Source organism: Uranotaenia lowii, chromosome 3, assembly GCF_029784155.1.
Source record: "Uranotaenia lowii strain MFRU-FL chromosome 3, ASM2978415v1, whole genome shotgun sequence".
NCBI classification, from domain to species: Eukaryota; Metazoa; Arthropoda; class Insecta; order Diptera; family Culicidae; genus Uranotaenia; species Uranotaenia lowii.
Genome location: NC_073693.1, coordinates 147,407,275 through 147,434,635, shown reverse-complemented (window position 1 = coordinate 147,434,635; position 27,361 = coordinate 147,407,275). Strand labels below are relative to the sequence as shown.

The 27,361-nt window shown below is 33.7% G+C and overlaps 2 protein-coding genes across 4 annotated transcripts in view; one reads left to right on the top strand and one right to left on the bottom strand.

Moving 5' to 3' along the window:
* LOC129757203 (uncharacterized) overlaps positions 1–27,361 on the top strand; it is a 483,998-nt gene that overhangs the window by 263,055 nt on the left and 193,582 nt on the right. The gene's annotated exons all lie outside the window — the stretch shown is intronic.
* LOC129757205 (serine protease inhibitor 2-like) lies at positions 542–25,503 on the bottom strand. Of its 2 annotated transcripts, none has more exons than XM_055754339.1 (8): positions 25,280–25,503; positions 24,473–24,742; positions 13,579–13,727; positions 13,165–13,350; positions 12,448–12,664; positions 1,137–1,534; positions 936–1,080; positions 542–878 (listed from the first exon to the last, which is right to left on the bottom strand). In XM_055754339.1, the coding sequence occupies exons 2-8, from the start codon at positions 24,525–24,527 to the stop codon at positions 697–699; spliced, it is 1,332 nt and encodes a 443-aa protein (XP_055610314.1). In that variant the 5' UTR covers positions 24,528–24,742; positions 25,280–25,503; the 3' UTR covers positions 542–696. The 2 variants fall into 2 exon arrangements, with proteins under 2 accessions (XP_055610314.1, XP_055610313.1); XM_055754338.1 differs by having other exon boundaries at positions 24,473–24,674.

Sequence of the window (27,361 nt, the reverse complement as noted above, 5' to 3'; positions counted from 1 at the left end):
GGAATTAATATTTGTTCTGGCCTTATTTGTGAAAAATTGTGTTTTTCGAAATCAAAAATATTTTAGATATTCAGATGTCATTCCAAATTCAGATTCAGAACTTTATTTTCACTTATGCACATAAGTTCCCTACCAGATTGAGGATAAGAATTTGAAATCAAACCTCACATTCAGAACTTAGATTGAGATTTAAGATCCAGAAATTATATTGCAAGTTAAAAATCCTGATTCAAAATTCAGAACTCAGAATTGAAAACTATAATTTCGATTCAGAATTACGATTAAGAATTAGAAATGAAAAAAAAATAAACAAAATTCTAATAAAGAATTAAGATACATCATTTAGACTTTAAATTCATATTCCAAATACAAAATTGTTATCCAATTTTCAGATTTGAGATTAAAATTATGGAACAAAAAATTGGAAAATTAATTCTATTAAGTTGTATATAATCCTACATATTTGTAAAATTAAAACTAATTTTTCTAACTTATGAATCAATTAAAGTGGCTTAGAAAGATAAGGAATAAAGAAATAAAATTTTGATTTAAAAGAGTATTTATTGCATTTTTTTCTGTCACGTCTTCGAAAGATCTACTTGCAAATCCGGGAACATTGAAGTTTAAGCAGAGCACCGCTTGAATTCTAAAAAGTAGTCTCTATTCTAAAACCACTTCCTACGATGGTCACTAGTTTCAATGAAATCCTTTCAATACTCCCTTGAGTTCAGCCATCTTTACTGGCGCTGGATTGTGAACCTTGCCAACAAATAGCATGGCATCGGAATCCTCATCCTTGATGTAGAACAGGAACGGTCGATTCGCTTCGAATCGAGTGGGACTGTCATCTAGTCCAAATTTATTAACAAGCTGAATTTCTGAAATGGAAAACATTTTTGAAGGTATCTTTAAACATTTGAAGAATATTTTAATACCTGTTGCAACAACAGCCAAAGTGCCTTTCTCGTTCACCTCGATACCGGCTTTTTGTAGAACTTTCGAAACTTGCAATGTAGAATTTTGACCACCGGAAAGCTGCGGTAATGATGCTCGTTCACTAAAGATCTCCGATATTCCAAGCTGAAAATTTTGGAGAATTAGATTCACTCAATTGAAAAAATGCTGCCTATACTCACCGATTGAAGAATTTCATTCAACGAAGTTCCGAAATCAAACTTGTACTTGGGTATCACAACCACAACTTCCTCGCGAACCATTTTGGATTCCAGCTTGAGCAGAACGTCGGCCGTCAGGGATTCGACGACCCGAGTCAGGGACGAGTTGGCATACGGCAGGACCATAATCATGGAGAAGTGTCGCCCCTTGTAGGGCAACCGGAGCATTTCCAGTTGCAGCTCCTGATCGTCCCAGTACTCGTAGATATCGGTTTGCTCCATGAAAGGTGCTTCGATCCATTGATTCAGGGTGGTTTGGAACGGTCGATCGTGACTTAGTTCTTCCTGGAAGGAGCTGCGCCAGGATGCCTTCAGGAACAGTACGTTAGCGATAACCATCACTGCATTTTTGATGGAATCTGTCAAAAGCAATTGAAAGATATAAGATTATCGTTTCGGTGAGCTTGAGCCTTTCTTTAAAAAAAAAACTAAACAGATTATAAAGTATATAGTAATTAGCTCGATATTTCATCCAACACGATGTTAACATCTCCTTCAAGATTGTAGACAAAATTATAACACAAGTTTTATAAAAATTTAAGATAAAATTTCAAAGGATTAAATCATGCAAATGTAGTATACGGAATAAAATGTGAAGAATGCTTAAAATCTTATACTTGAAAAATAAGTCAGTTTTTGCAAAAAAAAAAAAAGTAGGTAGCACCAAAAATATGATAGAAGCACATAGAGTATGGGCACTAGATCGCTGCAAGTTTTGAATAGAGATTTTACATTTATAGAATTTTAAACCTGTCTAGCTTTTCTTGAATAACTGCCGAAAAAAGCAATAAAATATGGAAACGACTCTTCATGTCAACAAACCACAAATCTAACTTTTGTCCCAGAAAAAAATTCGATGGTAAACAAAACAAAAAATTTAAAAAATTCTTGTACAAACGTTTTGACTGCTAATAAAGCTGTTAAGCCGTAGGATGAAAATAAATAATCGCAAAAATTATTTTGCAAAGCCAATGAGTTAATTGATTTAAATAACCTTGTCAAAAACATTTCATAAAATTATTGGAAGTTCTAGTAAGGAAAGCCTGTCATTTTTAGATACTTTTCGATGGACTTAGATATTTTTTGTTTGACATAGTTTTTTTTTATATTTCATAAAAATCTCAAAATTTCATTCTAACGAAACACATTTGGGAGCAAAAAGGTAATTTTCGCAGCGGTCTATTCTGGGCATTTTATCGACTTGAAAACACAAAAATACTAGAGAATCAAATTCCACACAAGAATTTGTGCACAAATATATTTCACATTAAAATAAGAGGCGACGACGAGATTGTCATTAAAAAGAAGGACTTTAACAATTTTGAATCCACCTACAACTCCATTTTACCCAAGATCAAGGCACTGACATAAAGGGTGATACGGTCAAAATTTGGTTAAGGGAAAACGCGTGTAAATGGGTGAAATCGTTTATTTAAAAAATCAAATTAAATTTCTTTTTCAAGTTTAATTAGTATAAAATTCAGGAAAAATATTCAGTTAGGTTTCCGTTAGTCAAATCCTAATTGCCAGGCCTTACGCTTAAACCCTGCCATCAGATTTTTTACAGCCACCTTGTCCACCTTCTTCGCCGCAGAAAGCCAGTTTGCCTTGAAATGCTACTCGTCTTTAGCAGTTTTTTGGTCTTCTTTAGGTTCCACTTGACAATAGCCCAGTATTTCTCAATTGGGCGGAGCTCTGGCGTGTTGGGAGGGTTCTTGTCCTTGGGAACCACCTGCACGTTGTTGGCGGCGTACCACTCAATGGCCTTTTTATCATAATGGCAAGATGCCAAATCCGGCCAAAACCGTACGGAACAACCGTGTTTCTTTAGTTAAGGCAGCAGACGTTTATTCAAACACTCTTTCGCCTTAATTTCTTGGTTGACAGTCCCGGAAGCTATGAAAATGCTGCTTTTCAAGCCACAGGTACAGATAGCTTTGACAGTTTCATGTGCTTGAAAATATCTGCTACCTTTCCCCTTCCATTTGCCGTATAAAACTCCTGTCCCGGAAGCTGCTTGTAGTCGGCTTTGACGTAGGTTTCGTCGTCCATTACCACGCAGTCAAACTTCGCCAGCATTGTCGTGTACAGTCTCCGGGATCGCGCTTTGGCCGTCGTATTTTGTTTATAATCTCGATTTGGAGTCACTACCTTCTTGTAAGTCGATAGTCCGGCTCGTTTTTTGGCTCGATCCGGTGACCCAGCTTTTTTGCGGCATCTCGGAGAGAGAGGTTAGGGTTTCGCTTGAAACTATCGGCAACTCTCTTTGTCGTCTCAGCGGCTTCCGGTTTTCGATTTCCCCCCGATCCAGACTTCCTGGCTGTCGACAAACGTTCCCCAAACACTTTAATTACATTTGTAACGGTTGATTTGGCAACTTTTAGCGATTTTGCCAGCTTTGCGTGCAATAAGCTCGGATTTTCGCGATGCGCAAGCAAAATTTTGATACGCTGCTCTTCTTCCTTGGACGGCATTTTGACAACTGAAGAGTGAATTCCAAAATCAAAATAGAAGCAACATTCTACACACACACACACACCTTCAATATGAGAGGTGTTCAGGGTTTTTAAATGCAAAATTGAAAGAAATACGTCAAGCTGATATTGACCAAATTTTGAACGTATCACCCTTTACAAATGTCATCAACATCAATAATAAATAAGTGACCACAAGTTGCTTAGAAAATGGCTAGATTACGTAGGTTGAAACGAATAAAATTTGATTCTACAATTATATTATTTAAACAAAAGATCCCTGAAAAGGACTTTAAAGTCATAAGTATCTTGTTTAAGCCAAATGGCTAGTAATTTTGTCAGTTTCGGAAGTTCATTTTTGTTTCAAATATAAAACCCGGATGCCTGATTTTCTCAAGAATCGTAATTACAATTAATGATCAGTAAGAATTTTTTTAAACTTGATTTTTTTTTCTTAAATTGTCGTTCTGTATCGAATAAGATTGTGTCTATGGCTTTTATTTTTGGTGATCCGGCGTTTCAAAGATCTAGCATAAGTAAATTTTGGGCAAAATTATTCTAAATAATAAAATTACAGATCATAAATTTTAATTTTAATAATAAACTAATGCTAGTATGCTAAATCTGAAGCAAGTGAAATTTTATATATAAAAAGTTGCCAGTTCCACCGATTTTCACGCTTATTTCAGATGGAAATGTTTCCATTTATCATCAAAGATAATCAAACATTTCCATCGAACCTTTAAAAATTGCTTATGAAATACACTTATTGTTTTCTACAGAGCTTCAGCAACTTCTAAACCATCAAAATGTATAAAGCAATTGTACATCTTGGCTTGTTCCAACTTTGTTCCTAAGACGGTGAGCCTACAACAATTAAGTTAAAAAACTGTTTTTCAAGGTATTCTTTTACTTTCATCTTAACGCTTGACTCCTGAGGGTGATATAATTGAACTTGGATAAATTCGACAAATTTATGTATTTTATCAGATAAACATTTTTGACAAAAACATCAAAGCCCGATGTTTAGTTACAAAAAAGTTTACATTTTTATCTCGCTATCGGAGGACCCCTCGGCAAAAAAATATATCAGAATATAAGGTAATGGACTTATTGTGGACCACGTGCGTACTTTGGACCACCTTGCAACTATTCTCCAATATTTCACTTATAAATCATGTATACATGTAAAATTTGAACAAATATAGCTCATTCCTATTATTCTAGTCATATCCAACATTCCATTTAAGTAAGTTGAAAAAAGATCCAGACTTAGGGATGCCTCAAGTCACCAATGGGAGAAGAAAGGAAATCGGAAAAATTAAAATTCTTAGTTCTAAATTCTAATAATTCTGGTGATATATATCTCATAATTTTTTTTGTCAAAAGTTGATTTAATAATATAAAAAATCCGGTAAGAAAGGAACATAGGAAATTCGAAATATATTAATTTAAATGTTGATGCTTTATGCGAATCTAAATTTCAAATTTCGGAAAACGGCTGAAGTCCCAGAAAAAAGAATTTTGAACAAAAATTTTGTATCGAAATCGTATCAGATTTCGACGTTTTTTGCATTTCTGAATCATTTGGCATTATAATTAAAATTTCCAATTTCCGGATTTCCTCTGGTCCCATTTTACGTGATTTTTTAAATTTAAAGTCGATTCAAGACAAGAAACATTCGCGATAACACCAGATTACGATCATCATTTTCATCAGATCATAGAACATCGTATGAATTTTCAAATCATTTGGTGTCAAAATAAGAATTTCGATTTTTCCGATTTCATCTGATGATTTTTCAAAAAAAAAACGATTTTTTTAGAGTCCAAGTTAGGATTGGTCAATATTGGATCGATCTTTGCGAGATCATTCTTTTGAACTCAAATTTCCAATTTTTTTAATCGATAAAAACAAAGGTCAATTAGCTGATTTGTGTCTTCTATTCCAGAATACTGTTTTGGTTGTTTCTTCAAAAATGTTCAACCTATTTTCATAGTTTATATCATTTTGGAATAGTACCGTAAACTGGGGAAATTTTAATCACCGGGGTAATTTCGATCAACATGAAATTTTTGCAGATAATCATCATTTACTCAGTCTGAAGTTAAAATATCTGAAAACTGTTTACTACTTTTGAAAGCCTATAAAATGAGTTACAAATAAACTAAATTTGGTTTTCTAGAAGTTTTTTGATATCACTTAAATTGAAATTTTCAAATCTTAAAATATATGGTTTTCGAAGGCTCAAAAACAAATATCTCTCCTGATCAAATTTAAGCACTTAGGAACAAATGGGTTGTTTTATGTGAAAGTTCAACTTTTTTCTTTTTTTAGGTTTAGTTTAAGTGTTATTTTTATGGTCATTTGGTGATAATTTTTGGATATTGAAAAAAAAACGGTGATTTTCCATGAGAAAGCCCGTATAGTAAAAATGGAAAAAACCCTATCAAATGGTTCAATTTGAAGAAAAAAAGAACATGTTAAAAGTGCGAGGACCTAGGGAATTGCATGAAGGCAAAATTTAATTTGTTTTTGTGGCTGAAAAAAATTAAGAAATGTGGATAAATTTTACCCCTAGATGTATGCAACAACATTGTCCATCTTTTGATATTTAACTTCCAAAGCCGTTCGCTAAATATCCGTTTCGAGGAAATTTGAGTTGTGGTTTGATTTCGTTCTCCTGGCTATAAATATTAACCGATTTTGATGATATTATATTCATTGTGTAGGTAATTTATTCTTATTACTCAACATTTAAAAACAAAGTCGATATGTTTTTCCAGATTATCATAAACTGGTTCAAAAAGTAAAAAGTCCGAAAAATCAATTTTATTTTTAAAATACTCATAACTTTTGACAGCTTTAATGTATTTAAGTGTTTCATTGATGTTTGAAATTGACAAGAATTCATCTATCCGACAATTTATAGATATGTTGGGGTCCAATGAAAGTTTTGACCGCTATCTAAGATCTTCCGGTAGAAAAAAATCTCACTTTAAAAAAACGACTTTCAGTTTTGACTTTGCATAGCTGTATTTCATTTCCCAATGAACCGATTTTCAAAACAATAATTTTAGTTTTTTGTCGTTAATTTGATCATCATTTTCATAGAACATACTTGGTCTGTTAAAATTTACAGTTCTTCAGTATATTGGAATGATGTAAAGATGTTTGAAATGAGCGCTTCGGGTCATATTGACCCGAACAGCTTTGGAGGGTTAAAATTTGTTGAAAAAAAAACCATGAAAAAATCAGTTTAGTCCTAACAAGAATAACTATTATTAATGTTTGTGCCTTCTGTGCTAAATAGCACTATAAAAGCAGCTTTGAAGATGTTGAGGTACCTTAAAATTCATAGTGATCAAAGTTACTCCGAAACTCGAAATCTGGTTTTGTTATATAAATGATGACAAAAATTTCATCCTGCAATTAGATTCAAATTAAGATAAAATAGTTATTAGGCTTAAAAATGAGGTAACTTTTTTAAGGGTGGTGTTCATCCTGGTTTGTGCTGCGACGAAATATCCGAACGAAACTCATTATCAATGATGAATATCACCCTTAACAAAGTTACACTATTTTTGAAGCCTAATAACATTTTTTATTTTAACTCAAATCGATTTGCATCAACAAAACACGTTTTCAAAAGAAATTGGCTGAAGGAAACCAAAGTTATTGATGAAAAACTGGATTTTCATGTTTCTGCCGAACAAAATGTCTCAAAATCCCAAACAAACTTCAGGCTCGTTGAACGACCCCTTCCCGTGATCCGATCTGGCCCAAATTTGGCATGAGATCTTGCACTAGGCCTAGGATTAAAATTTTTTACGAAGTCGGGTCATTTGGGTGATTCGGGATATTGTCTATTCACTATATTTTGATGAAGTTTTTTTTTCTTATGACTTAGATGGGCGGGATACTTAAAATTAAGTCGGTAAACAAAATATGGAAAACATTATGGCATTTTTGAAGCAAAATGGAATATCACTTTGTCAATTCAATTTTAGCTGATAAAAGTATTTATTTAAAATAAATAAAGTTTAATGCAACAATATTGTATACAATAAATGGAAATATGTAAGGAAAAACCGAAAAATCGTCGACTTTTTTCTTCAAAGCAATTACCATATAAACTTAAAAATTAACTTCTTTTTTATAAAACTGAGCTGATAACAGGTTTATTAAAGCATCGAAATCAAAGAAAACTAATTGTTTTGTGATTTCTATCACATTAAAAACCGCGATTACATATTTAATTTAAAGTTTTAGAGTACCGATGGTTAATGAAACGAAAAGCGTAAAGGTCTATGAAACTAAGCAATTTTATTGATCCAAAATGAGCTCCTAATTTGTCTGAATTAGGATTGTTCGATCTTCTGAAAAAGATCGATTCCCAAGATCGATTCAGCTGAATAGTTCCAGGATCGATCCACCTAAAAAATCGAAGCAAATGGATCGATCTCTGCAAGATTGATCTATTTTTTTTTTGTGAGAGGTGCTGCCTGAGGGTTTCTCTATGCTGAAGTAAATAGTGGAAAACGGCAGGAAAACTCAAACATTTGAATATCGTACGAGACACGAGCTATAAAAAATATTCTTCAATTTTATATTTTAAGTACGTTAGTTAGGAATTAGTCTAAATATTGTATTTTGACTGATTACAACTAATCTGCCATTTTAAGTTAGTTCACGGTAAAATGCTAATTTATAAAAAGGCTACAGCCAAGACTTGTAATTACGCTGATGTTTTGATTACCATCAATTCCGTCTCAGGTCAAGCATTCTAGTACCCGGTTTTATCCGGGCTTGTGAAGATTTTCAGAGAAATAATGGAAAAGAACGGTATCCTGGATCTTGAGAAAAATAGTCTGGATTTTTCCTCATTATTAGAGAGATCCAGATGAACATCTAAAATTTTTCCTGCATAACTGAAGGTTTTTGCGTCCAATTACAATATTTGTTGAGCCTGGTGAGATTTGCCCGGATACAGCCTGGCTTTTAAGTCAAGAAATTTAAAACCAATGAACAGTTTTCACCAAGATTTAGGGTAAAAATGAAACGGCCCGGGTACTTCAGAAAACAAAATGGAAAAGCTTAGGTGATACAAAGGAATGGTGTTCAGCTATCATCTAGAGGCTCAAGTTCAATCCTTCAAGCAACAAATTTTCTAGTACATTTTCACCAAGCGTAGAGGTAATTTTAGAATATTGATTTTAAGATTGTAATATTTCAAACGTAGATCTAAAATTCACGCTATATTTGTCTAGAAATTCTTTTTATTGTGGTCTCAGTTAAAAACTGAACATCTTTCTACAGAGCTTTGACTATGAAACTTAAAAGTTTGATAAAAACTTAAATCTTGTGCTGAGTAAAATGGTATAAATGCTTAATTCAAGGCTGAGTAAGTGACCGTTTAAAAAACTTCAAAAGATCGAAAGATCGGATCGGAAATAAACCGATTTAATCGATTTTTCCAAGGCTAAAGGATCGATCCAAACAATCGGAAATTGGAGTTCAAAAGATCGATCTCGCAAAGATCGATTCGAGATCGACCAATCCTAGTCTGAATTAATATCAATCAAAAGTTTTCATTTATTTTATCAGCAAAATGAGCTATCTTTGTTCCTAAGCAGTTAAGTGCTAAACACTTTGACTTTAAAGTCGGTTTCTTAAGACAATTAAATCGAAACTTTTTTAAAAGCCTCTGATAGCAGACATCTGGGCAATTTCAAAATGGTGTAGCTTTAGAAATCTGTTCATAGTTTTGATTTTATCACTCTGTTGTATTGTGAGGCTTCTTGGCTGAATGATTCAACTGAATCAAAGCAATCGAAAGATTCCTTTTAATTCAACCACGGTAAATGAAAAGTTCATTTACCGGTATTTCGATAGCAACTTACTACAACTTACTCTTCAATCGAAAACGCTCACTGAAGAAGGTAGTAAGTTGCTATCGAAATACCGGTATATGAACTTTTCATTTACCGTGGTTTAATTAAAAGAAATCTTTCGAATGCTTTGATTCATTTGATTTTATATTCAAAACAGTAATCCGGACTTTCCTAACCGGCTAGGCACGACTCTGGTAACACAATTTCTGGAATTCATAAATCTAAAAATGGGGAATTGTAGAGATTTCTTGCGAAAATAAAATAATTTTACACACCTTTTTGGAAAAATACCCTTGTTAACCCTTCATTTCATGATTTTTTTACTTTTCCTTAAAAATCATTTTTAACAATTAGAAATTATGAGTCAAGAATGAAGAAAAAAAATTAAAATAACATACAATTTTTCACTTGTTCTATTCATTAATTCTGACAAATTTGTTACTTTATGAAATGAAGGGTTAACATTCCATAGTTTTCTGGTATTAGGGAATGTCCTGGTTGAATGCGAAGACAATACTGGGATATCAGATTCTCCTTATTAGTAGTAGCAGCATAGCAGAAGATGAAAAATTATCCAGTAGCCCGCATATGTTTGTGAAATCGAATTGTGTTTTCTCGTTGCCTGTGAGTGCTCGTTAGTGTATTCAAAATTATTTGATTCAAAATTTTATATCAAAAAAACTAATTATTTGAAAATAAACTAACAAATCCTCTAACTGAAAACATCTTCCTTGATCCTGTATAATTATCAAGACAAAACCAAAGCATACCGTCAAACGAGGAATCATGCAACAACAGGGTTGAATGCAACATTTATAAATCACAACGCTTATTAAATTTTTTTTAAATATAATGTAATAAAGTTATCATTTACTGATAACAAAATGACGATGACATAGTTTCTCACATCGTGAGGTAGTTTTTTTTAAGTGTTTGATTATCATGAAAAAATAAGAAATCGAGCAATGGATGTACAAATTTTTACATTTTTCGATGCCGTAAAAAACTTTACCCAGTAAAACGGATTGGCTTAATGATTTTACATACAAACTTTATATTGCTTCAGCTATCCTTACTAACACCGTTGGTGTAAAAATATTTTCCGGACAGTCATAATTTATTCTTAAATAAATACTTTTATAGTTCAGTCTGAACTAAAATACATCAAAACGCAAATCAAAGAAATGAAATATGAATGTTTTGCATCACGCGTTTGTTAGTTTCAAAATTTCATCCATCCAAACAATATTTTTTAGGATTTCACTGCCGTTCTAAGCAAGAATGTCCCATGTGACTTTTGGGTCATTTTCACTTTTTTGCTGAAAACGGTCTCTTTTAGTGTTAACTTTCGAATAAAAACATAAACAAGTATACTTTGTTTTGAACTTATACAAGATTTTCATCAAAAGGTGGTTGTCTCTATGTTGATAGTTCTACGCGAGAATGTCACACTAGAGAAAATTCTGTGAAAAATGCAAATTTTATCGAAAAATTTTCTCAAGATCAACTGTTGAATTTAATGTTATTCACTGAAAAGAACACTAAACTAGAGGGCAGAGGAGGAGCGACAAGCCTTGAGTGTTTTATTCAGAGAAATTTTCACTAAACACTTTTCGGTAGGCACTACTTACAAGATCCATACTCAACTATACATTTTTATAAACAAAGAGGAACGTATTTCTCAAATTACGGTTTAGCATGAGTTTTTGGGAAAAAATAAACTACGCAAGCTTTTAAAATGATAGAAAAATTGTAGCCGTGTGACAGTTTTTCGTAGAACTAGCATCGGCATGCGTTCTGATTCTACGCAAAAGTGTCACACGGAACATTTTTGGCTCTAATTTGCTGTTTTTTTTTTGTAGGAAATGTATTTTTTTTTACAGAAAACTTTGTAAAATGATTAACTTGAACTGTTCACAACGAAAAAACTGTCGGTGAATTTTTAGGTTGAGAGAAAAATTGGAAATATAACTGATATTTCAATCGCGTTTTTCTCGTTTGCACGTTTTTCCACATGGGACAATCTTGCTTAGAACGGCAGTTCAGCAAGTAGAATTTTTTTGTAATATTTTTGCCCCTAAATGCATGCAGCACCCTTTTGCTTTATTTCAGCAACATTTTTGACAGAAAGAAAAATGTAAAATTTAATGTATAATATTTTAACTTTGGCTATTTTTCAGTCTTGGATTTCAAGCAAACAACTTTCATTTTGAAAGGGGCATTTCAAAATGAAAGTTGTTTGCTTGAATACCAACACCAAAAAATAGCCAGAAATAAAACACTAAACATCAAAAACGTTTTTTCTAAACAAACGTAAAATTTAATTCAAACAAAATAAAACATTACCGCTATTGGTGCTTTATGTATAATGTTATCTAAAATGTATCAAAAACTATTAATTTTCAAACGTTTTCTTTAGATTTTTCATTAAAAACAAAGTTTGTAACCTACCCCTAGTTCTTAGCAGGATGAAAATTGCATGTTTTTGTAAATTTAAAAATAACTGCTGAAACCAACAATTTATCTGACTATAAATTGATGTCCAATAAACTTTAAAACTTTTGATGCACTAGCAGTATGATTATCTGTGGACATTGAGTTTTGCCATTGAAATTGAAAAGTGTTGCATGATGCCCAGTTGACGGTAACCAATTGCCTATCGCTAACAATCCGATATGAACTTTCATTATCGAATTCGTCATTATTCTACGACACCATAACATTCATATAGCTAGAAACACGTTAGCAAAAACTCAAGTACAAAATCTTGTGTCAGGTTATGAAGCAAATTGTATTAAAAATGATTACTCCACCCTGGCTTTCCTTTAAAGTTTTGCAAAGATTAAGTATAGTCTCTCATATGTATGGACCAATTTGTTAAGAACACTACTCGTTATCCTTACCTTCGTCCACCAGATCGCTCAGGTGACCCCGGGTTATTTCGGAGCACCACTCGTTGACCTTGGCCGCCGTCTTCTGGGACTCCTCGAATCGCACCGGCACGATGCCAGTTTTGTAGCAACGTTCCACCAGCTCCCGGTAGGCATCGGTGACGTTGGCCGTGGTTCGATCCACGAAAATCTGAGTCCCAATGTTGAACTCGTAGTCGGTGTTTTCTTTCTAGGAACGAAAAAAATGAAACAGAAAATATACTCATCACATATTGGAAGATGAAATAGGTATAGTCCTCAGAGGGTGTCAGAGCGGGAAATTCCTGGAATTGTACCGAAAACGGTTTGAATTATTGATTTCAATTGCCGGGAAAATTCAACGCTTTGTAGCATTCTACACATCATAGGCGTAAGAGTTGAAAAATGTTCTACTTTTCTAGGTACATAGTCTTAGAATTTACGAATGATCTATTACATTTCTTGGTATATTTCTTACAAAGCACAGTTTTAAGGATTTGCATACTTTCACAAATATATACCTACATGATTTTATAGATTCCGGATTCCTACTTTTTTAAGTTTAAGTTAATTTATAATCAATATGTACGTTGGATTATAAGTTGATCAATATTGAGCAAAAGCTCCTTTTTAAACATCTCATATCCCTTTAATATCAGACCTCCACCAATGTTCTTTCACGAAAAAAAAACAACATAAACCATTCTTTACCGTGGAGCTTTCGAGGAAATCCTGATACACCTGCCGGTTCTTCTCCAGGTTTGACCCGGCCAGGGCACGTGAGAGTTCCCTGCGGGTGGTGCTATTCTCGCCGGAGGCCTCGTGCAGCAGTGTGAGCAACAATTTGACCGAGAACGGTGAAAAGATGGTGTTGTGCTGCTCGTGCCGGAACACTTCCTGGGAATTCGGAAAGAGATTAAAGAGGGAAAAACGCTGTAGATAAAAATGTACACCACTCAGCCCGGGTAAGCAAAGGCAAGGAAAAATGTCTGAGGATGGAGAAATCGGAGTGCGGCGGTGACCAATGGAGTGGAAAAACGAATAAAATATTATTGTTTCTGCAATTGTTCCGGGAAACCAGTGCGGGGGTGGAAGATATGTTATCATACTTCCGGCCATACCTACCTTGACTAGCTTCCAGTCGAAATCATTGCTCAGAGGAACCGGATCCGTTGGCTCGGAAGGGAATTGGCTGCTGGGCTGCTGAAGCTGGTTGGTCTGGTGGCGAGGCCGTTGAGCGCCACTCTCAGAAGATACCACCGTTATGTATATGACTGTGAATAAAGTTTATGAACGGTGAAACCTGGGCTCTGGTTTATTCGATTAGTATTTAGTAGCTGATATTTATTGACACATGTACTCTGACTTTATATGAGAATTCCTTAAACTGACAAAAGATTTTCTTCTTTTTTTCAGGTGAGAACTTAAAGTGGATAGCTCGGAGAGAGAGAGTCAAGTAAGTGAAGGTTTATTTGTCAATTTCCATCAGCTATTTCAATTACAATGGATGGAGTTAAAACAGGTTAAAGCGAAATTTGTCAAAAAACAAATAATACAAACAGATTTGTTGTCTGAGTTCAACGGATGATTTTCAATAAATTGCGGTAGGATTCCCCCATCCTGGTTGTATCCTGGTTCATAAGCTATACCAAATAAGAAGTATTCAATTAATGACCGATGAAAGAATACCTAATTCATGTTTCATTATTGTTTCATTAAACTTCTTTTCAATGTTTTTGGATAAATTTTTATTGTAATTGTAATTGTAATTGTAATTGTTGATTTATTTACACACGAAAACCTTTTAGCACAGGCCTTTTTATAAGGTCAAGGATATTTTAAGTACATTCGAAACAAAGTTATTACATTTCTGAACAAACATATAAACAGTAGGGTCAAGTGGGGTAATTATGAACACGGGGTAATTCCGAACAAGTGCCATACGCGCTGCTGTGGGGGATGAATGAACACCAAAAGTTCCAAAAGTGGTAGTTTAACATCCGATTGATAGCTGTAAGGTGTTTCCGATCTGTTTTCAAATCATAATGATATCATTTCAGATGTTTTAAAAAACCATTACCTCGTGAAACGGAAATCGTTTCGGACAGTGTTCAATGTTTTGAATATCAGATCATAGGAAATCCTGCTAGAATATTGTTATCCACTGTTTTACATGCAGTTTATGATGCTTTGTCTGGATTTTGAAGAAATTTTGAAAAAAATTATTCGCACTGGTTCACAGATCCCCATAGTTTCCGTCCTATGGGGTAATTATGAACACATCTTCTTATGCATTTCCTGACATTTTTAATGCTTTTTAATGGTCAAATGATTTATTCATCAACTTAGGGGGCCATTCACTAATTATCCAAGCATTTCCAGACCCCTTTCCCCCTCCTCCCCTTGTAAGAAATTTCTTAAAAAACAACTCCCCCCCCCCCTTTCTATAACATCTTAACATATTAACGACCGTGAAGAAATCTTAGCCGGGAAACATCAACACTCGACATTTATACCCCAGAATCCACTGGACCAAATTCAATAAATTTCATAATTAAATTAGGTCTACAATGTGTAAAGTTTTGAATTTTTGAGAAATTGATTTTTTTTTCCAAAATTGAGATTCGGATTTAGAAAAAAAGCTCTACCAGTTCTTTTCAGTCTTTGCAAAAACTTTTGAACCCCTTTTTTTTAACTGAAAATAAAGTTTGAAAAGTGGAAAAAAAGTTAATAGAACAAAAATTTGGAAAAAAGCTCAATCTGTAACCAAATTTAAACAAGTTTTAATTTTGTTTAAATAAATAGTGATGAAAATTCGATTTTCGTTGATAAAAAAGGCAGTCAATAGTTTTACCGGTACTACCAAAACCGAAAACCTGTATCCCAGGAATAGTTCTCTTATACCGAGTACAGGTTTTACGTGCTTCCAAAACCAGGTTTTTTGGTAATTGATAAACAATAAGGTTATAAACCAGAAATGTTTAATTTGACTAAAAATTTAATTCCCCTTTGTTTACAAAAGGTTTGCTGATCGAGCTTTTACTCATAACTGTGTAAAATTTAATATTACAATGAACCTTAAATTTCTGTGGCAACAGTAAAATATATGAAAAACTTTGATAAATTCAATTGGTGAATAAGTCCACAAAGCAAAGATCAATTTTCCTGAATGTTTGGACAACGCGCTGCTATTCAGAACATTAGAATTACAGCAAAAAAATAATTTTTTATGTGTTAAATCCGGAAAAATCTATTTTCTTGCAGTCTAATTTTTTACTTAGATACTTTTTTCAATATTAATTTAAGCCTACCCCTTTTCTGATACCTGAAAGATACTTTTTTCAATGTTAATTTGTTCGAATATTTTTTTTTTAATTTTCTGCAGAATGAACATCTTTTGGTTGAAGATTTTCTCTTTAAGTTTGTTGAGGAAAGCTTCGGTAGTACTTCAATTTTTTTTTGAAAGAATAGAACAACTTATGTGAACTTTCAGATAGTTGATAAAAAAATTTATAAGTGTAAATATTTTTCAAAACTTTCGATCATATAGAACTGACAAGAATTGTAAAAATGACTGTTCACTGATCCAAGAAGATTTTAATAAGTGTTTTTGTGAAACAACCCTTTTAAAATATTTTCGAATTTCCTGTATATGTATAGGTTTCAATTTCATGATACCTCGCACGTACGTGAAAAGCCTATCCCACGACATTTTGGTGAAGATTTGATGTTTGCTGCGCAGGACATTTTAAACGGATGTAAAAACTATCGAGTAGCCTAACTCGTCTAAAATTTCACACGTATGGAGAGGTCCTATCAAATAAAATGTTCTGTAAAAACGTAAAGAAACGGAAAAAAGATACCAACCAAAACGTAAAAGATGTAACAAAGAAATTAAACTCTCGAAACAATAGATAGAAAAATATCAATTAAAAAGAACACTTAATAGCTGTTTTTCTATTGTTTTACATTTTTTATACATGAACTGGATTGAGTTTTTAAAAAACAACCCATTTTCTTGTTACTGCTAATTATTTTCATTATTTGGAGTTGAATTGAGATTTTCTGACACCATATAACTCATATTGGACAAGTCTCGGGGTAAATATGAACATAGTTCGGGGTAATTATGAACAGAGTTTGGGGTAATTATGAACATAATTTTTTAAGTAAAAAATCACCATACACTGCTTACTATGGGTAAATGTAACGTATAACTACTGTTACTTTTCAAAAATTTTATACCAAGTTCGAAATCCGTGTTCATAATTACCCCCTAGAGAGTGGGGTAAATATGAACAGACGGGGTAATTATGAACAGACGTCCCAAGGACAGAGGTTGCGACCAAAAAACAAAAGTTGTTCTACAGAATGATGAAGAGCACGGAAACATTCATTGATGGTAGCTTTTCAAAGTTTGTGATAAGAAATTAACATATGGTGGCTGTAAGTGTGCCAAATGAAGAAATTTTGTTCATAATTACCCCACCTAGCCCTATAAAACTTTTTTGTTTTTGAAAACGAACACACACATTTATGATCTCAGTGAAACTTCATGTTTCTTTGAAAAGATCTAATTTCTATTTAAAACTAAGCATACATCTTTCAAGAATGTGATGGCTATCATCTTACTTATGCTAAAGTATGTTTCATATAGAATCTGGTCGCATCTTTTCATTTACTGCAGCGCCCCTAGTTGTCACATCCCAAATCTATTGACAGTGTTTTGATCCGGATGGTTTGTTTACTTAGTGGTGAAAATTTTATCAAGATTGAAGCAGTCAGTCAAAAGTTATCGACGATGAAACGCGAAAGGCGAGAGAAAATTCTGCACACTCACGTAGAGAAACCGACGTGGTCAGGGGTAAAGATCGCGAAACTCCAGAAATATCCAAAATCGACTGTAAATTCGGTGCTGCAACGTTACCGGGAGACCTTTACGGTGGATCGAGCAAAACAAACCAGGCATAAAAGTGGAACATATGACCGGAAGCAGCGAGCAAAGGTAATTCGATCAGTTCACAGTAATCCTGGAATCTCCTTGCGTGATTTGGCGAAAAAGTCCAAGACGAACCACAGTACAGCTCGACGAATTTGTTTGCGAGAAGGCTTGCGGTAGTATCATGCAAGCACACACCCCAACAGGACGCTGAAAGAAAACCTGGTTGCCAAAACCAGGGCAAGGAAGTTGTACGAAAAAGTGTTGACCAAGTATATTTTTTTTGTATTTTTTTCCTTGAAGTGCAATAAAAACCCTACAAAATGACATTTTTACTTTTGTTGTACGATATTTCTTTGCGGAGAAATTATCTATTTTATCCAGATTCTATGTGAAACAGACTTTAACACCACCAGCCCACAGAAAGAGTATTTTTAAGCCAGAGATCATAAGACTCATTCTCATGACCTTTGGCTTAAAAGACTTAAACACTTTGCTCTAGGCCACGGTCGGCGGCTTAAACTTGCGTCAGTTTAGATGAACTTGATACATCCAGCTCTAGATTTTTGTTTTTTTTTTGCGATTTGCGATTTAAGATGGATGATCTACATTTTCTACCACAATACCAGAAGAAAAGTAATACCTTTTGATATCTACGGTTGTTTTTTTTTATGTAAATACGACAACATTTTAACATCATAGCACTCATCAGTACCACATTTTTACCCGTTAATGTTCTGGGAGTGGCTATTTGAAAATGTCAAAGTTTTACCGTTTTGACATCATATGATTCTTAAAAAAAACGCAGAATTTTAGATGATGATCCAAAAGTAAGGCTGTTTTCGATCTTGTTGTAAATCTGCACAAGAGAGATTGAGCGCTTTTCAGCCAGTAGTGTTTGATCGAAACTCTAGAACTCATTGAGGGCTGCTGAAACACCACGTGGACAAAAATGTGAAATTTTTTACCCCTCTTCCCCCCTCCGTGGACATGCAAATCCCTACATCCCTCCCAGAATGTCAAAGTGAACTTATTTTTTTTTTTTCATTATATATTAAAGCACATAAATTTATTCATAATCAACTGCTTGTGAGTGATAATAATACGCCTTACAGCGCTCATTCTAATGTAATGCAATCACATAAGCGCTGCAAATATCATATTTGTGTAAAGTATTGCAGCGCTAATGTAAATTCACCACTAGAACTGGTATGATAGGATTTGCATTTTTGGTGAATATAAATTTTTTGCGAAAATCTTGAATTTTTATACTAAAAATCCAGTGCAAAGTTGAATTTAAATGTTAGAAAATCTGAGAAATTGCCAATCGACAAAAAGTTCGGGAGGACGGTTACCTTTAAAAATTAATCGAAAATTATGTGTTACATTTTTTGAAAATCTAAAGATGCGAAAAGGTGTCAAATAACGTCATCTTTCGAATTCTCTTTTCAAAATTGATCTGGTATGACCAAATTCTGGTATGTTCATATTTTTGAAAAATTTCAAAAAATATATCCCTGTGCGCAACGTTTAGCTTCTAGCTTAAACTTTCTTGGACAGTACGTCAATTTTTTTTTTCGAGCATTCCGTAGGGGATTTAAAATCTTTTTTCCGAAGCCTGTTTTTCAGTTTTTTTTTTCTCAGATTTTGGATAACGGAAAACTGAAGTGTTGTAGCTGAATATTGTTTGAAAATCATTTTTCAGTTGCGTTAGGAAGTTTCCAAAAATATACATTTTGTAAAAATCTGTTGCGAAACAAGAGAGATATAGTGATTTAAGCGATTAGTGTCAAATTAATACTTAGGGTGTGATTAGGGAGTATTTTTTCCTGTGCTCTCCGGGTGCGTCCATAAAAAAGTAATGATGCTAAATATAAGATTTCAAGCATTCATTGAGTTTCTTCAAAGATTGTTCATTATGTGGATGCACAAGCCGCAAAACTTCCAAAAGTGTCATATTTATTGACACTCAAGAGCGGATTAGGAATAAAAATTTATTGAATCTTTCGATTGCTTTGCTTCAGTTGAATCATTCAACCAAGTAGGCTCACAACACAACATAGGGAAAAATTTATTGTTCATTTAATGATATTTTGATTAAAAAAATAAGAATAATAATGAGATAAGAAGGTCCACGTGGACGTGACAATACCCGCTAACTTTGTCTCCGTGGACAAGCGTAGATATTTACTAACTCCAAAACATGCTTCGAAAAAACACTGTTCTTTTTTTTGTGATGGCCCCGTAGGACCATTTGGGTCCTTCCTCCACCCCATACACTTCTTTAGAAGTGGGAGGGACATTTTATCCTTAGGATAATTTTATGTTACTTTGAATTTTCTTATTCTGTACGGCATTTTTTAAGATCAAGATCAAAAAAACAATGTAAGAAATTGATGAGAAATCCGATCTTTTCAATCGATGAACCGTCAAAAAATTGTATGTCACACCAGATAAATTTTGAAAACAGGATTGGAAAATTGACATGATTTTGCTCATTTTTGCATCTTATTATTATCAAATTTGAAACACAGAATTTTTGACGAATGCTCTTGAACTTAAGTTCAACTTTAGGTTTATGATTTCGATCGGGAATGATATATGGTAATTTTAGTTTTGATTTTTCGGTTTTAAATGAAGATCAAATAATGGTGGTTTTTGAAACACCCGACGTTTCGAACAGTTTTGTTAGTCTTTTTCAAAGGAATCAGAAGTTTTTTTATAAATTATTGTTATGTTCGTTGTTAATAATTTATGAAATGTAGTGTGTAACTCAATTTGCTGACTGTTGTTTTTGTCGTTACGTTTTAGTCCAACGGATTACTACTCGACTGTTATAAATGTACATTTTTTATCTAACCCAACATTATCCACACTTCATCTTAAAGCTTAGTTCTTTTAAAAATGGGACACTTTCTTTTGCTCATAGCTCATTAATTAGTAATCGGATATTAAAAATTTTGACAGCATTTTGTTGCCTGTGAAAATTACTGATCGAACTATTTTTTTTTCAAATTTTATAATTTTTTTTGCTTTTTTGAGATATTAACGATGCAGGAGAAGAAGAAGAAAAAAAAATTACACAGTTTCCTTCAAAATCCATCATTATTAAACTGATAGCTATCAAAACGGTTGATTATTCAAAGAACTACTGTGAGTGAATGGTGGAAAATTATGCAAACACTGTCAAAAATATTAACAACATTCAAATTAATTTCTATAACTTAAACTCACTTTCTAAATAAATTGCCAAATCAGAATTTGAAGAAATCTTTTTCTAAACCGGGTAATAGTAAGGCCTATAAGTCGTTCATACATTGCAACTTGAAAAATTCATGTTTTTTTTGAAAATCCTGTAACTTATTTTTCAGTTTTTCAACTTTTTATTCAAAAACTGCTTCATTGAGTTGATGGAACTCAAAGTGGAGTGTCAATCCTACACGGAGAAAAATTCAAGTAAAAATTTAAAGTCGACAAAAAACTTTTTTATAAAAAAAAACAAATTTTTGAGATATATTATGATTAAATCTGAATAGAAGCAGATCGTTATAGTAACTAATTGACTTATTGGCATTGGCATTGGACCCATTGGCTTATTTGAAAATAAAAATTATCATGAAACATATTATCGTGATATCCGATCACTTTAATCGTTAAGTTACATAAATTGCCCATACGGCACTTTGAATTATTGATGCCTGTATAGCACCTAGAACTTATTAATCTGCGATTGAGAGGTATGATCTATAATATTGAATGTTTACTAACTACTTTTCAACACTGACCGTTCATTTGACTTTTCGAATTGTTATTATAATTGCACATTAATAGTCATAAGAAACAAAGAAGTGCATTCAGGTATAATTTTCAAGTGTACTTTTTTTTATGCACATTCAAAATCAAGATTTTGACAGAAAGAAAGCTAAGTCAATTCTCGTATTTAGGTAGACAATAATATTTTCAATCCAAGGATGATGAAACTATGCAATAAATTGAATACAAAATACTTTAGGCCCAAGCTTCAGGTAATCTAAAATATTTATTTTTATTTTCAAAAAAATTACACCAATGTTCAGTGGTTTAGATCAAACATTTAGCGACACATAATTAATAACAAAAAATCGTTGCGTTTTTTTTGTTCAACAAAGTTTTATAATATTCGCTTAGAATTTCAAAAGGCAAATAATTAGGACGTGTCAATACTGCGGAAATTCGTGATACTAATTTCTTTCGGTAAATATAAAAAGTAAAGAAATGTTCTAGAAAGCCATAGATTGTATATTTTTAGGAAACTTTGTTGAACATATCAAAGTCGTGTAATAAAACGGTATCACTTTATTATATTTTTTAAATTAAAAAAGTAGGGAATGTTTGACGCGTTCTAAACAATTTATCAACACAAAAAAAAACATCTTTTTTTCGAAGACTGTGAATGCTTATCTTATTGTTTTTTGAAGCTAGGAGCATTGTTGTGTAAAAATTTATCAATTTTTGAGCTGCTATATCTCTTCTAGAACATTTATTTACTCTATCTATTCACCGAAAGAAATAAGTATCATACATTTCCTCGGTATTGACACGTCCCAATAATTTGCCTTTTGAAAAGGAAGCGTTTGTTATGTGATGAAACTTTGCAGAACAAATGATTTGTATAAAACGCACCGATTTTGCGTTATTAATTTAGTCTCGCTAAATGTTTGATCTGGACCACTGTGCAATGCAATGAACTATTGGTTCTGAATGAACATGATACACTTATTTTATTTTATTTCAGTATGGATTTGAAAAAGTTTTTGACAGAAAAACTTTCTCATGCACAAGTTGCAATATATGAACGACTTGTAGGCATTACCACTACCCGTTTTAGAATAAAAAATAATCATAAAATTCTGAGATTACGTTTTTTAAGGAATTTGAGATTAAGTTTTCAAAATGCATTTTTCTCTTTTTCAAAATTTTGTTTATCAATATTTTTAAAACTCTTCCGTAGACCACATTTTTGTAGGAATTGTAAATAATAATAGAGCTAGAAGTTTTCATAAAAAGTAAGCCTGAAAAGTTTGGCAGTTTTCAAATGTTATTCAAGATCTTTATTAGGAAAACTAAGTTTACCAAGTGCCTTAACTACGTGAGGACTATACACACACAAAGTTTCATTGAATTCTGAGAGGGTCATTCCAGATACTGTGTCGAGTTGGCGCCAAATCCGTCTTATAGTTTTCGCTATCTCGGGACCAATATGATTTAGACAAATACCATAAAAGTTTTAACGTTCTATAATGGATATAAAATACAACAACAAAAACAAGAGTTTAAAAAAATAAGTACTCCAAAATGACAATAAGATTAAAATTTCATTAAATCTTAAAACAAATACCAACAAAAGACTAAAAATGGTAAAAAAGCTAAAAAATTAGGAAAACGACAAAAATAGCAGATATATAAAAAAAAAAAAAACAAAACAAGAAAAGTGGTAAAATGCGTCTAAAACACGACCAAAAATTTAAAAAAAATACTAAAAAATTGTCGGAAATTGAATACAAATTACGTTTATGATAGTAATATTTTTTATAGTAATAGTTTTAAAAAATGACTAAAATCCGTTTCATTTTGGAAACATTCGACAGATATAGCAAATATGCAAAAAATATAAAGTAAAACAAGAAAAGTGGTAAAATGCATCTTGAACACGACAAAAAAAACTCAAAATGATCGGAGATTAGAAAAAAATTACGTTAATGATAATAATATTTTTTTTTATAGTAATAAGTGAAAAAAAAGTTTTTAAAAAACCGTTTGATTTTGGCACCATTCGATTTTGGCCACTCTCCCGAACGTTTTGTTTAAAAAAAACATCTACAGACCCTGTTCGTTTTTGGCAACATTCGATTTTGGCAACATTCGATTTTGGCAACATCCGATTTTGGCACATGTGCCAAAATCGAACGGTTTTTAGAAACAACATTACAATTAAGTTTTTGTTATAACAGGACCAATTTAAATTAGACAAATACCACTAATACGTTTTTGTGTTCTGAAATGGTGATAAAATGCAACAATAAAAACAAAAGTTTTGGAAAAATTGTATTAAGTACTAAAAAATGGCAAAAAGTTGAAAAATTCAAAAAGTTAAAAAACAAATTCAAACAAAAGACTGAAAATGACTAAAAACAACTAAAAAATGATGAAGAACGAAAAAGCAGCAAATATGACAAATGAAAACAAACATTATAAACAAAACAAGATAAGTGCAAAATGCATCAAAAACATGATGAAAAAAAATCAAAAATTACTAAAAATGGTCGGAAATTAACTAAAAATAACGTTTTTGATAATAATAATAGTTATTTTGTAAAAATGACTGATAAAAAAGTGGAGAAAAAAAACCGTTCGATTTTGGCAACATTCGATTTTGGCAACACAAAATGTACGAGCGTGTTGCCAAAATCGAACGGGGTCTGTATTTGTATGACAAATTTACAAAAGTACATGCTCAGGTATGATCATAACATGTAAAACAATCAGCTGATAGATGTGATCTGCGTAAGGGAAGAAGATTTCTCTGAGAATCAAGCCTCGATTGTAGGTCGCATACCCATGTTCAACACCCTTACCTGAATCAAGTTGTCGAATGATAAAACATAATTGTACCGTATCCTCTTCTCATACACTTGGCCTCACATGCAAAAGAGAAGCCCTCTCTGTGTTATTTGCGAAACGAAAACAGGTTTTATTTGCGAGTGGAAACTTTCCTTGTCACAGCCGCATGTTTCGGCTTATTGACGTGACTTGGCAAGAATTAATTCATTCTGAATTCCACTTGATGTCGGAACAACGCGCGTCGAAGCTTTTAACAGGTTAACGTGAAAAAAATAGCACATATCAGCTTACGCAAAACCCAAGTTCATGGACCAAGAAGCTTAAACTCGTTTTTTTCTACCGCTGTTGATAGTGGCTCATAGGACCAGAACCGTGATATTGATTAGAAGCTTCATAACAACATGACTAATCTCTGTCACAAACAAAACAACATTGATGGGAACTTTGGAATCACCGCAGCACCAATCAAGCAACACTTACACAAGAGCACTGATACCGCCGTCGATGATCGTAGTTTTCCAGCCTGAAGTATCATTTTCACCGATTCCCAAAAAAAACCTCTATTTGTACCAGTGCAATTTATGTTTGTTCTTTTAATCTTCACCGAAACACAGGAAATTTACACTAAACGGTGGCCATCCGGGATTCGTTGACTGCTGTCACCTTTCGCTAGACACGAACACTGCGGAAGCAAAAATTCTGTACTGTTGCGTTCTGTGCTGCAGACTTCAGATCGTATTTGATGATCACCTAGCAGGAAATCATTGGATAGGGTGCACAGTGGGAATATTGGTTGTTAGATTTTTTTTTTTGTCGTTCGTGTGTAATTGTAGGAAAATAAATTACGCTTGCATGATTTCCCTATACGACCCATATACGGGTTTCCGTGAAATTTAAATCGTAAACGATCTCAACAAAACCGATGGATGAAGTAAATGTTAATCAACTAGAAAGACAGTCTTGGTTCAACTCCATTCTAATGGAACAAGTTTTGATGTTCTAAACGGAGCATTTTTGCCCCACTGTGCACTCGACTCCAACTAATGACGTAACGATACTCTATACACGTTAACCCCGGCACAACCCCCACAAATTCAATTGATAGTTGCACTGCCCGCACTGCAACCTCAACACTTTGAAGACCGTGGGAAAGACGTGGTGCTGCTGAGGAATGAAAAACGGGAACGTAATTGTTGTTCAGACAGATGTTTCATCTCCGTAGAACAACAAGTAGTATTCTCATTTTCGGCTACGGTATGTGAGCTCATTCAATTACGGGACACTAACGCTAGAATAAATAAGCCACTGAAGATGGTCGTCTTGATAATCTGGCAGAGCTGGAGCTGGAGGGGCTTGATTCACAAAACCTCGGACCACGGGCAACTGGTGCCAACTGGTGGCTGGCTGCTTCTAATGGTTATTAGTAGGTAGTGGGTTGGGCAAATATTAGTTCAACCTGCGTCGACCTTCCTGGCCAGACGGGCGTCACTGACTGACCGAAAAGACCGGCTGGGAGCTCGAGGAACAACAATGCTCTCCGGTTGAGCACATTTACTGACGTTGAGAAGTTGGAACGGTGATGATGGTGTTGATGACGACAAAAAAACCAACTAACAAACCCCGTGTTGTTCCGAGGAGTTTGCTCGATAATGGTCGTAATGCTAGTGTTATTGTTATTGGTTATCATTAGTTGATATTGCTGCCGTTAATCGTGGCATGGTACTAGATTTGATTATCAACCGATGACCATTCTCTAGAATTTACTTTGGACAGGAAACGGAAAGGCTAATGAACCGATGGTTAATATTTAAAGATCAATTAACACTTCAAGTTATAAAGCAGGGAAGAGCTTCTGCTAAAAGAATAGAATTTTATTTAAAACTAGCAGGGTATAATTTTGTATGAAAGTCCTCCTTTCATAAAAAGTGAGATTCTTGAAACTATTATACAAACCATCTCTGACCAGAAAAAACCCTCGGATACCAAATTTCACTTCATTTCGAGCATCCGTTTTTACGTGATGGTTTTACAAAGAAAACGCCTCCATTTCTATTTATAAGATAGGGTTAGTTGCCCTACATTAGACCCTTTAGGCGGTGGTTTTAAATACTCATGTTTTTCTCATAAGGGGCCGTTCAGATACCACGTGGATATAAAAGTTAGACTTTTGACACCCCTCTCCCCCTCCGTGGACAAGCGTGGACATTTGGCAAACCCCCCATTTGGCAAACCCCCCCGGATGTCCACGTGGACAGATTTGAAATGTATTTTTTTTTCAAAATCTCATTTGACATTAAAAAAACACAACTTTTTGCCTATTTGTTATTGGAATGGCAGATTTTAAAAAAAAGAAATAGCATTACCTTATATAAAATAATTTAAAAATTTAACAATTTCTTAATTATCATATATATCACTTGCTTTTAAGTGGTTATTAATTGTTTAAACTTAAACTGGAAAGCTTTGTAAATTTAAGATTCAAACATTTTAATGCATAGTTTTTGGAACAGTCTATACTAGAAATGTCTGAGTCTGCTTTGTGCTCTTGGCAAGTGCGGTGTGTTTCGGTTTTTCTCCGGCGATGCGCGTACGTAAAAATCGAGTGAAATGAAAATTTGTGCGTTTATAAACATTTGTGAGCTGTTTGCGTTTAAAGGAAAAGCAGTTTTGTGAAAAAGATGATCAGTGTTCCCTTGATACAACTTGAAAAGAACAAAACGAGCCTGCGATGTACAGAAATTCGAAGGCTTGATTCTGGTGCACCGGAAAAAAGGCGTCATAAATAAGATGGTGTAACTCATTAATATGTAGTGTAATGCGGGAAAGACCGCTGGAAAATAAGCTCAATGTGATCGAATAAATTGTGAAATTTGGAAAAATCGGGAAATATCATGGTCGAACAGTGTTAGCGATTTCGTTGTTTAGTTTTTTTTTCTCCCGCGCATGGGGGGCAAGCGGCGGTTCAGAGGATGATTCAGGTCAGGAAGATTCCGTAAATCAGGAGGGAAATGTATACAAAATACAATTCGGAACTGTCAGTGATTATCGTATTTTCGAGGAGTGCCGGTGAAAATTAGAATTTGGCAGTGTCATGAAGAAAAATTGCAGACGAGAAACTTGTCCGTACATGTATAGGCCTGTCGAAGTGGGCGTCATTCGCTAGAGACGCAGCGCTGTTCAATTTGTCGGACTAAACTGGATCAAAGCAAGCGTCGGACGGAAGGCATCATTTGGTGAGGAAATTCCAACTTATCTCGTCTCTCATTCTCTCTGTCTTAGATTTTTTCCTCTCTTTGGCCTCGACATTCGAACATTTGACATGTTGTTCGGAAACCGTTTTCTTTCAGTTTATGATACCACTTCGGTCAG

Excerpts from the sequence above, each read along its gene's own strand:
- LOC129757205 (XM_055754339.1), bottom strand. The coding sequence starts at position 24,527 with ATGATACTTCAGGCTGGAAAACTACGATCATCGACGGCGGTATCAGTG. Across the intron at positions 1,535-12,447 it reads GAGCGATCTGGTGGACGAAG|ATTCCATCAAAAATGCAGTG; the intron begins GTAAGGATAACG and ends TGCTTTTGACAG. Across the intron at positions 879-935 it reads TTTGGCTGTTGTTGCAACAG|AAATTCAGCTTGTTAATAAA; the intron begins GTATTAAAATAT and ends TTTCCATTTCAG.